Source organism: Carassius gibelio, chromosome A20 (assembly GCF_023724105.1).
Source record: "Carassius gibelio isolate Cgi1373 ecotype wild population from Czech Republic chromosome A20, carGib1.2-hapl.c, whole genome shotgun sequence".
NCBI lineage: Eukaryota > Metazoa > Chordata > Actinopteri > Cypriniformes > Cyprinidae > Carassius > Carassius gibelio.
Genome location: NC_068390.1, coordinates 22,734,720 through 22,751,458, shown reverse-complemented (window position 1 = coordinate 22,751,458; position 16,739 = coordinate 22,734,720). Strand labels below are relative to the sequence as shown.

The 16,739-nt window shown below is 36.0% G+C and overlaps 1 protein-coding gene across 1 annotated transcript in view; it reads left to right on the top strand.

Annotated features, from left to right (window-relative positions):
• Nucleotides 1-16,739, top strand: part of LOC127938555 (sodium/potassium-transporting ATPase subunit beta-1-interacting protein 2) — a 155,373-nt gene that overhangs the window by 97,830 nt on the left and 40,804 nt on the right. The window contains exon 4 of the mRNA XM_052535255.1: nt 1,883-2,083. Coding sequence (XP_052391215.1) covers nt 1,883-2,083 — 201 coding nt within the window. The remainder of the gene's footprint in view (nt 1-1,882; nt 2,084-16,739) is intronic.

Genomic DNA, 16,739 nt, shown 5'->3' with positions numbered 1-16,739 from the left:
TATATATATATATATATATATATATATATATATATATATATATATATATATATATATATATATATATATATATATATATATATATTATTCTTCATTATGTATTATACACTATTATATGTTTATATAATATACTGTATATTTTCTAATGTGTTACAAAATTACACTTAAGTTATATTGTGAAATATTACTACATTTTTAAATAACTGTTCTCCATTTTTATAAATAATTTATATGATATATTCTTTTCAGAAGCACATTTTTTGTCGCATGATACTTCAAAAAAAAATATTTTTGAGTTTTTTATTAAAAGAACAGCATACACTAAAATTCATTATGTCATAGGAAAAGGGTATCTTGCAAAGGGTTCACATTTAATATCCATGGCATTAAAAAGTTTGATTGCTCCTGTTGTAGAGAGCACTGATTAGACATGAGTCATCGATATGGAAGAGAGAGACTAAATTGTTGAGCAAAAATCTGCTTGAAAAGATTCTAATTTGTGAGATTCTTTTAGTGGTGCACTAGTATATTAATGACTTCTTAAGACAACTGCTAGGCTGTTGTTGTTGTCTTTCCTCAGGAGGGAAATATCTCCTGGGGAACTTCAGGTTCCAACATGAGTAGCATGCTCAGTGCCAAGCTTTAACACTTGTAGGACCGCAAATCTGGCTATAAAATGCTAGATCGCTGCTCTTTAGAGGGATTTCTTAGAGCACTCGACTCGTACATCAGATTTATGCAGACATGCATCTGTAGGTGTGAGAGTTAGAGCTCTGTTTCTTTCTTTCTGCTTTGCGTCTAGGCTTGGCATGTGTTTTCTAAGACTGATGGATTTGTCTGAATATGTTCTCTGCGTACTTGAAGCCCTGGTGTATAATCCTCCACTCGTGTAACTGGCATTCACTCAAATGACCCAGGATATTGCAAACACTTCAGTCGCCAGCATGCAGATCATTAAGGCTGAAAAATGGCACACAAAAGTGAATTTGGGATTAGAGAAATGTGATTTCTTCCGCCACTTGATTGTGGAATTAATCTCATGCCACATTTATAAGTATGTGTTGGCTGGTTATTGCTCTGCGGGTCCCTTTGATGTCTCAAAATTAACCACATAAGAGCCACTTAAATAATTGTGCCTCAATGTTAAAAAGCTTCAAAATGATTATTAATACAACAAAATACAAACCCTACAATGGCTGCTAGGGGTCCCATTTCCAGTGTCAGACAACATCTGACTTTTTAAATGTAGGGTGAATATGTTACACTGATCGTGAGCCAGAATATATGATTATTTTAATATAAACAAATGAATGAAATCATCAATTTCAAGAGGTTAGAATGTGAGGCATCTCACTAGAGGGAATGCCTTGCTCTCTTAGCTGTCAATAAATGAGAATGGACTGGATTTAGCTTGATTAAAATATTATGGAGTGCTTGTTATTTGACCCACATTGTTAAATAAGTCAGCGTTCAGAGTATTACATCTCGTAAGCTTGAATACATAATTGAAATTGCTTGAATGCAAGGAAGTGAACTTACTTTAACATTTTTATCTGGGGTCTGAGGGGGTTTTGGGGCTGTGGAGAAATTTTGTTCTACAATAATATATAATCATCATGTTTGTGCAAATTTGCATTTCTGAGAAAATTAGGTTTATGTGTGGTTAGCAAAAAACTGAAAAAAAAAATATTTAAGTCACTGATGATCTTCGGCGTTTGTTCTGAATATAGTTTTGGCGCCATTCCACTTTTCTTTGCATTTAGGTGAAATAGAAACATAAACATTGATAACTGATTATTCGGAAAATAGAAATATCATTTGAATGTAGGTAATGTTACTTGAAAAACAAGCTTCTCTTCTAACTCATTCTTCTCTCCTGCAGGACACAGATCTGATTATGACATTCAACATCTCCATGCATCGCTCCTGGTGGATGGAGAACGGCCCGGGGTGCAGGGTGACCCCGGTGACCCCTCCTCCCTCCTGGGCCCCGGAGGACCATCGCTACATCAGCATCACCGGCTGTCTGCTGGAGTACCAGTATGTGGAGGTGGCCCACAGTTCCTTGCAGATTATCCTTGCTGTGAGTAATGTCTGATCCTTTACAGGCTTTTCTTTCCTTTTACTGCGCTTGCGATTGCAGCTCCTTGTATTAAATATATATAGTTCTTTATTATGTGTCTCTTCTTATTGGTCGGTCGTGGAATTCTGAAGTGAAATATGGGGGTACAATGACAGCTGAACTTTATGATTTACTGTTTCCTCATGGATAAGAAGCTCTTACTAAGAGTCAAATTTGGTAGGTGTCAGTGCAGAGCATTTGTTTTTGTCTGTTTAAAATATAACCAGTTGATTACACCAAGTCTGTAAATAACGGTTCAGAAATGCTTCTGAATATGAGACACATCAAGAAGTTTGGCCAGGCTCCAGTGTCGATATTGCTTGAATGCGGGTTGATAATAGGAGCTCAGCATGCTGCCTTCCTCTGAGTCTTTATTTTTTATCTCTTGCATTAACTGCTACACCTGCTTCTATTCCCCCCACCCAACCTCCACCCACCTCCACCCCCCACCCCCCACAGCGTCTCTAATGCTGTAGTGAAATTAACTGCCTCAAACGTGGATATAGCAGTTCTCTGATTACAACCCTGTACATGACTCTCCCTCTGCTTTCATTCTCATACAATGAAATCTAATTTATTGCAGTATTTTCAACGCAACATGAAATTAGAATTGACCCCGTTTACTGCATGATTCATCAATGCATGTTATTGAACTCTAATGTCTTTTGATTTCTGTTGATGTAACCAAGGCCGTAGGGGCATGGAAAATGGACCAATAATATCGGAGCCTAGTTTTCATGATCCAACCAAATCCCAATGGATGCAGTGAAGTCATACACGTTAGTTCGAGCTAAATATTATGTTTCATTAAAAATCACATCAAAAATGTTAAATGAGTAGTTGACATAAAATGTCAAGTAGTAACAGCAGTGTCCTGCACTAGACATGTTATACTTTCTACTCTGTATTTAACCTATTTTAAACTTTTTTTCTAATTCTCCTGTACTTAGGTATTGTATTGTATTGTAGAGTTTTCATAGTTTCATGTTTTATAGTTAGTTTTTTTTTTAATCTAATTTTAATTAACAGACTCAATACTGTATATCTACTTTATTACTTTATTATTATTTATTTTTCACATTACTTGACTGCAGCATGAGTTGCGCTGTACACAAGAGCTTTTCTTTGCATTACCAGTATACCTTATCAGGTGTGATGTCAGGAGGACAGGAACTTTAATGGTGACCCCTGGTGTCTCATAAAAAGCTGTAACAGAGCACAGGCAGGTATCGGCTCTATTCACCCCGGTATTTATAGACCTTCCTCTGTTACGACTGATGTTCCTGTGGAGATATTATACAGTGAATAGCGGAGGAGAAAGGCAGCTGCGTGTCTGTGCAGACACAGTGCCTGATGGGAGATTTTAGTGGCTTTGTGGTGCCCCTTCTCAAGAGAGAGGAGCAGGAACCGCTATTCCCTTATTGGTGGTCTGATCTCTATTTTACTGCAGGAAGCTATGTGCATATTGAGGGCATGGCTAATACACACACATAGGTAGCTATAAAACAATTCTGATTTTATTTATTTTTTTCTTCGTTTTCTTGTAATTACAGATCTGAAGCTCCTTGTTAGTTTGCTTGAGTATGAGATAACCCCACGGCTGCTGAGGTGCTTTATAATGACTTCACACGTGCCATGTAATTAGGTGCGTGTTGATGAAACAGATCTCAATGTGGTGCTGTGGAAATGACAATATTGAAGCACACCTGCTTCCCAAGGGAGCTTCACCTTCTTACTGTATACCTGAGGGATTTTGTCTTCAGGTTTTTCTTAAACTGTTCCTTATGAAGTGCATAAAATGAGAAGTTACTTTTCAGACTGCCAAAAATCATTCTGAATAGATATCTTTTATTTTAGGGGAACATTCTATGAACTTAGAGGGAACATTGTAGTTACCTAAAGAAAACTTTTATTTGATAACCAACAGAGAATATTAGGATGTCCATACTGGGAAACAAAAACTAATGTTCCCATTAAAAAAAATAATAATAATAAAATAGAAAAAATAAAAAAATTATATATGTATATTTATTTATTTTTATTTATTCATTTTTATTTATTTAATTATATATTTTTTTTTATTTATTATTTTTTTATTTTAATTTTATTTCATTTTATTTATTTATTTTTACAAAAAATTATTTGCTGTGTGTTTTACAACAATGAAATTTAAATAAAAAAATTATATATTTGAGACATAACCGGAGGAGTATAGAGCTGTAGAATGAATGTGGATGTCTTGGAAGAATTTAATAAAAAATGTATGAATTCATATTAAAAGCTTAAGAAAGATGCCATTAGCCCCCAATTTAATTGCATTGCTGTCTAGGAGATATTTAAGACATATTATTTTTGATTTTTCTTTCCACAATTCACACTTTCATATGCGCAATAAGTAATATCATTAGGGGCTGTCAGATATTATGTAGGAAACTGTTGAAGTCATTGCATGTTCAATAATGCTTGGACTTCTAAACACAGAAGCTGTTACAGTAGGCCAGTGTCAGGAGAACGCATGGTGCCATAATCAATATGACAATGATTGAATTAAGCTCTCTCTGAAGCATTGAAAGGGACAGGACATATGTCTGTGTCAGCGGAAGTGCTGAGTTGAGTCCCACCACTGGCTGCTGAGACTGTTCCTACGGAGTGTAAAACAATATCAAGGCCTGAAGTTTATTGCTAGCATTTTGTTCATGAGTGTCCCTTCGGAGGATCACAGTTTGAGTCGTTCCTTGAACTCACCAAGCTGAGACAAGCTAACTTTCTTCAATGTCCAAGTTTCTTTTTTATGGTTTTCAAGTTGCTTATAATGTTGTGTTCAGTAATGTACAATATATGGATGGATATCAGTCCCTGGAGATTTTTTTAAATGTATTTATTAGTGTTGAATTTATAACCTCCGATATTTGACAATTAATCAGTCATGCACATTTCCCCTATTTTTACATTTAGATTAGTTTTGCATCATCTAATGCTCATTAAATTTTAATAAAACTAAACACAGTTAATTGTAATTTTTAGCAAATCTCAGCATGAATATCCACTTTTTGGGATGCTGTGATGCCTGTGTTCAATATTTTATAGAATTGTAATATTAACAATTACTCTTTAAATGTGCACAGCAATAAAATACATTTTTCCTTTTCCTTTTTTTTTTTTTGCTATTACCCTTTTATGTTTTTGAAATAAAAAAATTTTGTATATTTTTTAATATTTTAAAATGTAGTTTATTGTGTGATTTTTTTTAAATCATTCTAATATGCAGATTTAATGCAATTGAATTCATCCTTGCTAAAAACAAAAATGTATACTCACCCAACTTTTGAAATGTTGTGTATATATTAATAGTATAGTAATGTTAGCATTATTATAATTAATATCCATTTCTTCCTTTATTTGGTAAGCAGCTGTTTAATTCAGGATAGTGCACACTCATTGTACATTTATTGCAAAATGGACTCTTTCAGAGTGATACAAAATAACAGTTTTAGCGACAAAGACTGTATGTGTCAGTACATTATCCATTACATAATATTTGCTGTTTAAATCTATTTCATTCAGCAAGATTAAAATTTGTATTTGTCAATACATTCACACCTCAGGCACAAGTTTTTCTAGAGATTTATCTGTTGTGTAGCAGAAGTCTTTGTCTTACCACTTGTGTATGCAACCAGGTGACCTCAGATGCATGTTCATGGGTTTTCTCTGGAAATGTCTTTGTTTGCAGCAACATCTCAGTGAAGAAACTGATAATTGGAGCTGGAAATATGTGCCAGTGCTGTTTTGCCACCTCACAACATGTTTCTTTATGTTTTAGACCCTCCCCAGATACACAGTTGTGTCTGGATGCATAGACAACATTTTCAATCATCCCCTCAAGCTCCCAGATACAGTACATAATGAGCGTCTTTGTTCCCCACACAGAAATCTGGGTGTTGAAAAATGGACCCGTTCATTATTTTCTCCTAAAGCGAATAAGTGCCTCTTTGATCGGTTAACTATGGAGACCACCGCTCTCTCGCTCCCTCTTCCCACTTCTCATTTTATCTATAGTTAACAAGAACACAATTGATCAGAAAATCTTGCATCTCTTCTCTTTCACTAAAACACAGTCATCTGACAGTACACAAAGTGAATAATTCCTTATCTCATATTTATTAATGGAAATTACCTGGAGGTTAATTCGACTCAGTAATATGGAGATGGATGTGGCTTGTTGAAAGGGTGTTGATGTGAAGTAGATTAATGACAGCTCGATCTTCATACACACACAGAGATAATTATGTGGATTACAGAAGAGGCATTCGGGAAGGAGAGTCATTTCACTGCTAGCCAGCCACTTTGCACTTTTTTCCAAACGGCACCTGCAGCAGGCTCCGAGTCGTGCCTTCGGTCCCATTGTTTTCCCACGTCAGAACAACAGTGCCTGCACCTTCAGTTAATTAGGTTTCTCTCCCAGCCGAAATGGATGTGGAGCCTTCGACCATTCATTTACAAGCGTCTCAGACATTAGTAAGGCTGCATGCATCATTACACAGTAAGGGAGCGTCAGTCTGAAAGTAATTAAGTAGAGTTGTATGATAATGAAAGGCCCGTGGTGTGAGCTGATTTCGGAATTGTACACCGATCACTTCTTGATAATCCTCCTCTTAAGCTTTTTGTCTTTGCGGGGCCAATGCACAGGTGGTATACAGAATTTAATTTGATCTAAATGAGCACGAATCATGCAAAAGACTAGGCATAAATACCTTTCTGCATATTAAAGAGCAAATTTGCAGGCATTATTGTTAAATTTTGGGGTCAGTAAGAATTTTGAAAGGATTTATTACTTTTATTCAATAAGGATGAATTAAATTGATAAAATATTAAATATGACATTGGATGCCCTTTTTCCACAAATTGGTATGCTTCTTTAGGGTCTTCAAGAAATGTCTGCAGCATACATTGGTTAAAATTTCTCAATGGTCGTGTAAAATAACTGTTCCAAACGACCCATTTTGGTGCATGTCTCTTTAAATGCCTCAGAATATCAAAAACGCTTGATAACTGAGATTGTTCAGGTTTTCTGAAGATTAAAAAAAAGAGCGAATGGATTTTTATCATTGTAGGGCAGTAGTGTCCACACACTGCTAAGACACATTATATGCAAACACCATGTTAAAGTGAATGTTGCATCCAGTGTCCCCTTTAAGCAGTGCAACAGAAACACTGAAGACTGGCATAAAATGGCTGCTGAAAACTTTGCCTCGACAGGAATAAATAATATTTAAAATATTACTGTTTTTACTTTTATTTTTATCAAATAAAGAGATTTCTTTCAAAAACTTTAACAAAAATCTTATTAAATTGTTTGATGTTCAATTCAAGAATGAATAAAAATTTACTATTTTTAGTATTAAAGGAAAAAGTGTTCAACCAAACATAAAAACTTTATCATTATTTCACCCTCATGTAGTTTCAAACATTTATAATGGTATAAAAGTTTTTGTTTTTTTTTGTTTTTTTTGATACAAAGAAATTTAATTGGACCTGGTTAAGATTGTTTATAGTTAACTTTTGGAATATGTGTCTGCAGGTCCATGACTAAATCCCTAACCATTTGAGCAGATCAGATTCATTGGGGAACACTTGCATGATGTATTTCCTCATTTGAAGATGCCACAGTGGACTTCAAACTTATTTCTGAATAGCCCTTCTGCATACCAACTTTGGAGGTCCTTTAGAGGAGAGTGTGTTAATTTCCTCGGGTGCTTGGGAAGAAACAGAGTACGTGCTTGTATCTGCTTGCAACCAGTGCATTGTGGGAAAGAGAGAGAGAGAGCGAGAGAGATAGGAGAAGAGGGGAAGAGAGCACTGATAGTGGGATAACACTTCTCATCTGTGATTAATGCTCTCTCCCTCACCTCCTGCCCCGAGTTCTCATGAGGTCTGTTGTGTTGCTATCCACCAGCCTCTGCACTTCTGTAGACAAGAGGAAGAGGACACGCTTTTGTTCCTACTTGTGTCATATGCAGAAGATAGGACTCACCTGAAACAAACAAAAAAAAATTGAATGGAAGCTTATTTCTGCCACAGAACAAAAAATACAAGCTTTTTGTAATCACAATTTAGACTTTTTTTCTTGTAAGTCTAAAAAAAATCTGAGTGTGAGAAACTGTGTCAAGATTTTTTCTTCCAAGGAATAAAATAAATAAATAAATAAAATAAAAAATGGGAAATCATGACTTTCTCTCAATTCTGACCTTTTTTTTCTTGCAGTTCTGAGTTCATATCCCATAATTTAGACCTTTCTGTTCTCAGGATTGATAGACAAATCAGAATTATGACATATAAGCTCAGAATTATGGGGGGCGGGGGGGGGGGGGTCAGAATTGTGATGATTCAGGTGATTACATGGCACAATTCAGAGAAAAGTCAAAACTGCTAAATGTTAACTTGCAATTCTGCGAAGAAAACAATTAAACACAAAAAAAGATAAAGATATGAACTCAAATTGTTAGAAAAAAAGTCTGAACTGTGAGTTGAAGTTCCACCAAGAAATAAAAAAAATTATAGACGCAGTAAGACTTTTTATCTCACAATTTGTACCTTTTCGCACATTTTTTATATCTTAGATTTAAAAACTTAATTTAATTTGAGTTGAGTTGAGAGAAGAAAAAAAAATCTGAATTATGAGGTAAAAAGTCACAATTACTTTTTTATTCCATGGTTCCATACTTTTATTCTATCACACTCACCACAAATGTACACCTAACTGACATTCTCCACAGAAGTCCTTTAGCTGAATGACTGGCTCATATTCATTTTCGAGAGTCCATCTCTGGGGCGCTGGGACCTGTTCCTGGGCAGATTTCTCTTTCACAGTGAGAGAGAAGGAAGAGAGTGTTGGCAGACTGTTGGCCATACCCCTGCTCTCTCTCTCTCTCTCTCTCTCTCTCTCTCTTTCACACAGTCACTGATATGAAGGGGAGTGCGGGGCTCTCGTATACATGGATGCGTCAGCAAATGAGCTGTGTCCAGCACACTGAGCTGCACTGATGTGGCAGTGCCCTGGGATCTGCCTGACCATGAGCAGACTGTGTAACCAGAAGGGCTTCCAGTAGACAGTCTAGTCAAAAGACCTGCTCTCGTGTCAATGTTGTGCACAGAACTGAATAGAGAATGGCTTTTAAAACTTTCAAATCGATTTTTGTATTTGATTTAAAGATTTATTTCATTTATGGGGTTTCACTGTTGCTTCAGAAGTTAGTTATCTATGTAGACAGCAAGTTGGCACACTAGGAGCTGCAATGAGTACATCATGCGATTGCTTTTTATTAATCTTGCATTGTGTTTTAAATATTAAATACCATCTCTGTTTCACAGTCTGTACAGTAATGATAGTGAGCAGCTTCAGGCTGAAAATTTCACGTCATGATAATTTCTGTAATGTGGTCACTGGGTGTATTCTCATCCCTGGTGCTGTCATGGCTGTGCAGCATGACATATGCTAACAGAAATCTCAGCTAGTCCCTGTTTGTGTCAAGCCCCAGTCTCGGTTCTCGTGCAGATGACTGGGTCATGCCGAGTTTGTAGGACTTATGCTGTCTTCTGACAGCTGGTGATTTTGAGTCACCTCCTTTTCGTTATTATACTTGTCCCAAACCTGTGCGCTTCTCAACAGGCAGCAGTATCCAGAGTCCAGCCTAATTAAAGCCTCTATGAGCAGCTATACTGATGAGCTTCTGTGAACGTTAGCAGTGACTGTCATAATCAATCAAGCCTTATTTTCCATCATTTATGTTATCATTATGCTCTGCAGGACTTGATGGTACTAGTATTATATATTTACTTATTTTAATTAAATAATTAATTTAAATTTGATTGTAAATATTTTAACATTTATTATTATTATTATTATTATTTAAAGCATTTATTTATTTATTTTAATTAAATTTAAAAATTATTTAACCAGAACACAGTGGGATCTGCCTTTGCAATAATCAGTCCCTGTAACATTCAACGTTATTGAACCACTTTTTCTGCAGTATGAGTAAAGGGGGATAAATAAAAGTGTTTTTAAAAGTGTTTAGTGACTCTGTTAGACACTCAGCAAAACTAATATAATGGGGGAACTTAATGGGCAAATAAAAAGCAATAATGTTGCTTAATTAACAAATATATTGTGAATACATAGCCTTAATTAGTATGTATTTTTTTTAGTTAGGAGCATTGTTCCTGGGTCCATTGTTAGTATTAATGTGCAAGCCTTCTTGATAAGAGATTTCCTTAATTTCTTACACCCTGTTTAAAGCTGTCTGTATCATATTTGCCTTATTAATAGCCCAGCTTTTCTGTGTTTTATGTACCCTTTTCATATAAAGCCTGTTGATCAAGAGGTATAATTTGCATAACGCCCTGTGTGCTAACAATTCTCCCGATCCGGTGTCTCTTAAGATGCATTGAGGGAGATCCTTGCTATCCTTGAGTGTAGCCGGTTTAATACTGCTTGCTTTCTGAATTATCAGAATGACTGATTGGTATCCCAAGCTCACACATATATTTCAACAGCTGAACCTAGACATGTCTCACCTTCTGCTGTTCATTTCTATGCCCATTGTTCTGAGCTATTTGTGGCAATGGAAAGAAAAATGAAGGAAAGGTGAGTGCCAGGTTCGTGAGGGAAATATGTGCCACATCGAATGAGAAAAGACAAACACTGAATCACACTGGATGCAGTCATTGCATCAAGGCTAAAAGGATTATCCGTGATTTTTCTAACTTTTTTTCTGAAATAAGGTCAGCAAGCTGGATCCAGTGTAAGGATGTTCAGATACATGTTTTGGTTTGAAAGTGACATGACATTAAGCCAAGTATGGTGACCCATACTTAGAATTCGTGCACCGCATTTAACCCATCCAAAGTGCACAAACACAGAGCAGTGAACACGCACACACACACACACACACTGTGAATTGTCCAACAGTAATTGCCCTGAAATGTACTGTGTGCATTGTTATTTATCTATCTTTGAGTGCAGCAGAGGTGCTTTAAAGGGGATGAAATGTGCTGCTTCAAAGCATCGCAAAAAGAGTTGCGTGTAGTGTTACTGACAGTAAAAGCCTCTCTGAGAAGTTTGCCTCTAAAATCATCCCCTTCAAAGCATATAAAAAATAGAGCTAAAATATAAATAAATAAATAAACTCACTAGTCAAACTTACTATATATTTTTGGTAAAGCCCTTTGATCCATTAATTCCTAGTCTGATGGTAGAATGCTTTGCATTTTATTAAATTAAATAATTTAGTTAAATAATTATTATTATTTTTTTTTTTTTTTTAATTAACCAATAATAAATATATATATATATATATATATATATATATATATATATACATTAATTAATAAATAATTACAATAAAAAAAATAGTTTATAAAAGTTATTAAAGGCAGGGTAGGTAAGAAATTTATAAACAACTTTCTTCCAAATTTGTTTAAACTTTCTATTTATATCAATGCATAATTAAAATGTAAGTACTCTGATAAAAAGAGTATAAAAATCGAGTGAGTCTAGACCGTTTAATCTGTATTAAACACAGCTCATTATTTCCTTTCGGCACGAAACATAGGATTGGCTTAGGCGACTGTCACTCTCTCGCAACCATGGCAACCACCCTTTTGCCACACATGACCTGCCCACTTGCGTACGCACGTTTGATTTGAGGAATTCAAGAGGATCCTAGGAATACCAAAACAATGGCAGAGAAACAGCAAGCAAAATTCACTGTACCGGCCTATGCAGTTAGTGAAGGCAAACCAGGCAAAAAAGGAAGACAGTAACAGTACAAAAAAAGGCAATGAACAAAAAGTCTTTGGATAAACAAAGAAATAAAACGCGAGTTAATATCGGCGTGCCTTTCCAGCGATGGCGAGAACTGAGGGAACTCAAGTGCTCCTTGCCCTGCACTCCGACCACCCCGTCCTCGGCCTCTACTTCCTCTGACCCTAGTTGCACGGCCTCTTGCACGACCTCCTCTGCTTCGCCCTCGACCCCGGACCTGTCCTCGAGCTGACGATGCGGTACTTGCCTCTGGAGTGTAGTCCTCATCAGAGTCAACAATGCTTTCATCATGGAAACTCTTACATGCAGAACAACGTATATGTTATGAATCTTACACGAAATTCATCTTCATCACAGTGTAAATGATGGTAATGGAAAAACGTGTATCATGCAACCTGTTTTTAGCTTTGCCTTATAGATAACTAGCTCGTTAGCGAATCAAAAAATATATATTTTAAACTTTACCAATATCAATATGCTAGCTTGATAGTGAGTACTAAAATACATCTTGTTTGTTTATCTTCATAATTATAAAGTTATTTTTATTACATGTGATTCTGACATGATTTCACTACATGCACTGTGCTCCTTCCTCTCCGCTCATCTCAGGTAAATAATGCGTCTTCCAGCTCAGTGGTCGGAGTCGCGCGTTCATGTGTTTTGGGGGCGTGGCTTTGGAAGGCACCCAGAAGGGAGGGGGTGGTGTGAATGGAAATAATGAGCTGTCTTTAAAACAGTCGTTAGAGGTCTACAGACACTCGATTTTTATACTTTCTTTTTCAGAGTACTTACATTTTAATTATGTATTGATATATAAATAAAGTTTAAACACATTTGGAAAAAAAGTTTTTTATACATGTTTTACCTACCCTGCCTTTAATAGTTTATTTGACCAAAACTGGATTCTGCATTTGTTTGTTTGTTTGTGATGTACTATAATGTTGATTTTTTTTTTTCTCCAACATTGAAAAGGTTTCAGCTAATCTCACTATTGGGACTCTAGATCACTCGTTTTGAACTTTCTTCTGTTAAAACTCCTTAAAAGAGGCATTTAAAAATGGATGCATTAGCCATTATGCAGATGTAAACATCCTTTAGCATTTATACTGAAACAATAATAACTTTTCTTAAGCTGTCAGTCAATGAACGATTTATGGAGCACCTAAAGAAGACCTAACTCTTTTGACAAAACATAACACCCAGAGGAGAAGAAAATCAATGGACCTCATTAATTGCCAATCCCTCAAGACCTCCATGGAATTCTATCACCAATTTCGATTCAAGACATAATTTGGTGACGAGGATGAGTTGTGTTCAGCAAATCATCAGCTTGGCAGATGCCAGTGGAGCAGGCGATTGTCATCAGCTCTTGTAAATGTCAACACTAGGCAGTGATCTTATTCAAAGTCTATTTTTGTTTCTTTTTATCCAGTTGTTGACCCCTTTCATTCTCTTTCTTGTCTTTTCTTTTTCTCCGTCACTCTGGCGGAGTGAGTAATGACGCAGGCCACGGCTGAGTGACAGGAGGTCTGATATCGTCTGCCTGGCTGACGTGGCCGAGTATCTCATCTGATAAGTCAGACAAATCAGCGACTATGACTGAATGGCAGAGCCCTATTACTATAACATCACACACGGCATGAGCAGAAGGTTGACAGTCGTCAGCTGGCAGAGCTGGTTATATAGTATATACTGGGATAGAAAATTCTTGGGATAGAATTTTTGCTTTCGGCACCCTTTTTTGTGCTGTTAGGGTGTTTGTGTGGTAATGTCTTTGTGATGCAATTCTTTTATTATTATTTTTGTCTGTGCAGCAACATGTGGACAATACATATATGTGCTGCTGTATACTTTCAACATCATTACCATAAAGACATGGTTCCTGTTAGTTTTCAAATATCGGCATCGGCCGATAAGTTTTTCTGTTTGGCCGATGTGTTTGAGGGGGGAACACTTTTATTTTGATGGCGCACGAGATGTGCTTTCCCTGCTTTGCCAGATATCGGCATCGGCTGTCAAAAAGCCAGTTGACCACTAGGTCCTGTCTTCCTCTGAGCCAGGTTACAGCTAATTGTAGGAAGTCATGGCCTAGTGGTTAGAGAGTTTGATTCCTAACCCTAGGGTTGTGGGTTCAAATCTTGGGCTGGCAATACCATGACTTAGGTGCCCTTGAGCAAAGCATCGAACCCCACGTGTGTGTGTGTGCGCGTGCACTTTGGATGGGTAAAATGCAGAGCACAAATTGTGAGTATAGGTCACCATACTTAGCTGTATTTCAAGTCACTCATTCAGTGTGTATATATATGATGTATGTATATATATCACACATAATGTGTTTTTCAGCTCTGAAGTTACGGAGAAATCCAGCAAAAAAATGATTTGTTAAAATCCTTAGAAGCTTATCTCGTCTGAATCTGACAGATTAATAACTTGTGTGGTGAATAACTTTAAGAAGCCTGCCTTTCCCTCACACATCAGAGTCTGGACCAGATCAATGTTCTACACGTATGATGCACAGCATTATTGGCTGGACTCAGTTGTCAGACTGAAACCAACTAGCTGTCTGTCATCTGTTATTGTAGGCAGAGATGTTGTTTTCTATGTTAGAAATGATTCCAAAGCCCTGTCAAAACAAACATGTCATTTATTTACTGGAATAACTTGCAAGGGTTTTTTAACCTTCCACTAGCCTCTCCATCTAATATCAACCTACCCACCACCTGCGGGCTTCAGCTTTAAATCCTTTTGTCTGTTCCTCTGTTTTTCAGGATAGAACCTTTCACTTACCCAGTTATACAGCAGGAAAGGAAATATCTCTGGTGTGTTACAAAATTGTCATTACTGATGGAGGTCTTCAGGAGGTCACTGAAGCATTTATTTGAGAGTCGTTGCAGATTTTGCTCCGAGTGCTGTCTGACCTCTCGATCTCAGCTGGACACCTGCCCACCACCCATCTTTTCCTTCTAACACGTCAGGAGGCCATGAGGTCTGCCAAGCGTTATGTCATGTGTCCTATTCAGTGCACAAATTCTCCTTCTTGCTTGCTTCATCTGTCTGAAAAAGCTCATAAGGCTGCCATTTTGATTAGTATGTTTTATGCCATTCGTTATGGAGGTCACAACTCAGAAGATCCACTCCTGGTGGCGCTTTTGTCATTTTGCACAGTGGAAAACTGGAAATGCAAGCAATTGTGCACCATCGTGCTCCAGGCCTTTGGCACTCTTGGCAGCCGATATGCTGAGCAGGTATTCAAACATTATTTGGTCAAGATCAATAAGATGTCTGAATTCATTACTGTAAACAAAGAGCAATTATGCTCTTTACTTAGAGAGTCTGATTTTACAGCAGACAATCAATCCAGGCACAATGGAGCTGAGAGCTCAGGGTCACGATATGAATTAGCATCAAATGAAGGAAAAGCAGGAAATGCAACTATACTGAAGCCAGTAAAATTGAAGCAGAAACGCATGAGTTGAAATCCATAAATCCCTTACAGCAGGAATGAAGAAGTTACCTACCTATAAAGGATATTATTTTATATTTTAGTTCAAGTTGAGCTTTATAGTCATTCTGCTGCATTTGGGGACATACAGTGCAACGAAATGTCGTGGCTCACAAGGACCACAGTGCTACATAAATACAGACATACAACAATGAAGTAAAACAGTATAAACCTATACACAACTAACCTTCTTCATTGATGATTTTCAATATATTCATATTCCTGTTATTTGGTAATTAATGAAATGCATTGAAAGTGATGTGTGTCATTTTCTTTAATCACATTTCTGCATATTTTTTTTTAATAACATTTAATTAAACAACTTCCCTCCCCCTACAATTTTCATGATGTTTTTTTATTATTATTATTATTTATACATCATAGTATACATTTTAGTTTTTAAATTTAGCTTTTAAAGCTAAATTGTTATTTTTATTTTTTCTGTACAATCATTTAAAAAATTTAGTATTTTTCAAAAAATGTACAAATAAATTAGACTATTAAAGCTGCCACTGTCTATGACATCATCAGTAATAATCAAACAGCAATAATAATGAAAAAAAGAAAGACCCATAATTGCAACTGTCTGTAAACTTTCAGATACTTAAAGCACTCTCAGATACTGAATGTTTACTTTAAAGTATATTTGCTTGTATGTTTTGAAGCTATAATTAGTTTTGTTAACTCCTTTGACATAAAAATGATCATGTGATATTTGTAATCATTACAGATTATTTGCTTTGAATGTACCATAGTCATAAAGTGAGGAAAAATAAGTCTATAGAAGAAAATGGTGCAACAAGATGTTTTGAAATTCATTTTATCATAACATCAAAGATCTCTGAATCATAAACAAATCGAATCATAAGGTGCCTAGGGATTCCCACCCCTAGTCTCAAGTTATAAAAGCAAACAAAAATCACAATATATAGCAGTTTTGAACTGCAATAATTGTAGAATCGCAGTTCATATTTATTGACTAATTACAGACCATAAGTGATCAGCAAAAATGTTGGTTCTGCTGGTTAAATGAAAATGATACTCTTCATCTTTAATTTAATGAATCTTTTATTAATAATAAAAAAAAATGTTAGACTATTTTTTGTTTAATAGTTAGTAATGCTAAGTTGCAATAATCAGAAGCTTGTGGGAATTATTATTTATTAATATTCATAATTACAAATAAGTTGGTTTAATTTTTTCATGCAAAATCTTAATCCCTATACATTTTTTTTTTATTCACCCTAAAAGAAAAACATGGCCATTGTGAATCTTGTATGTTATAAATAAGA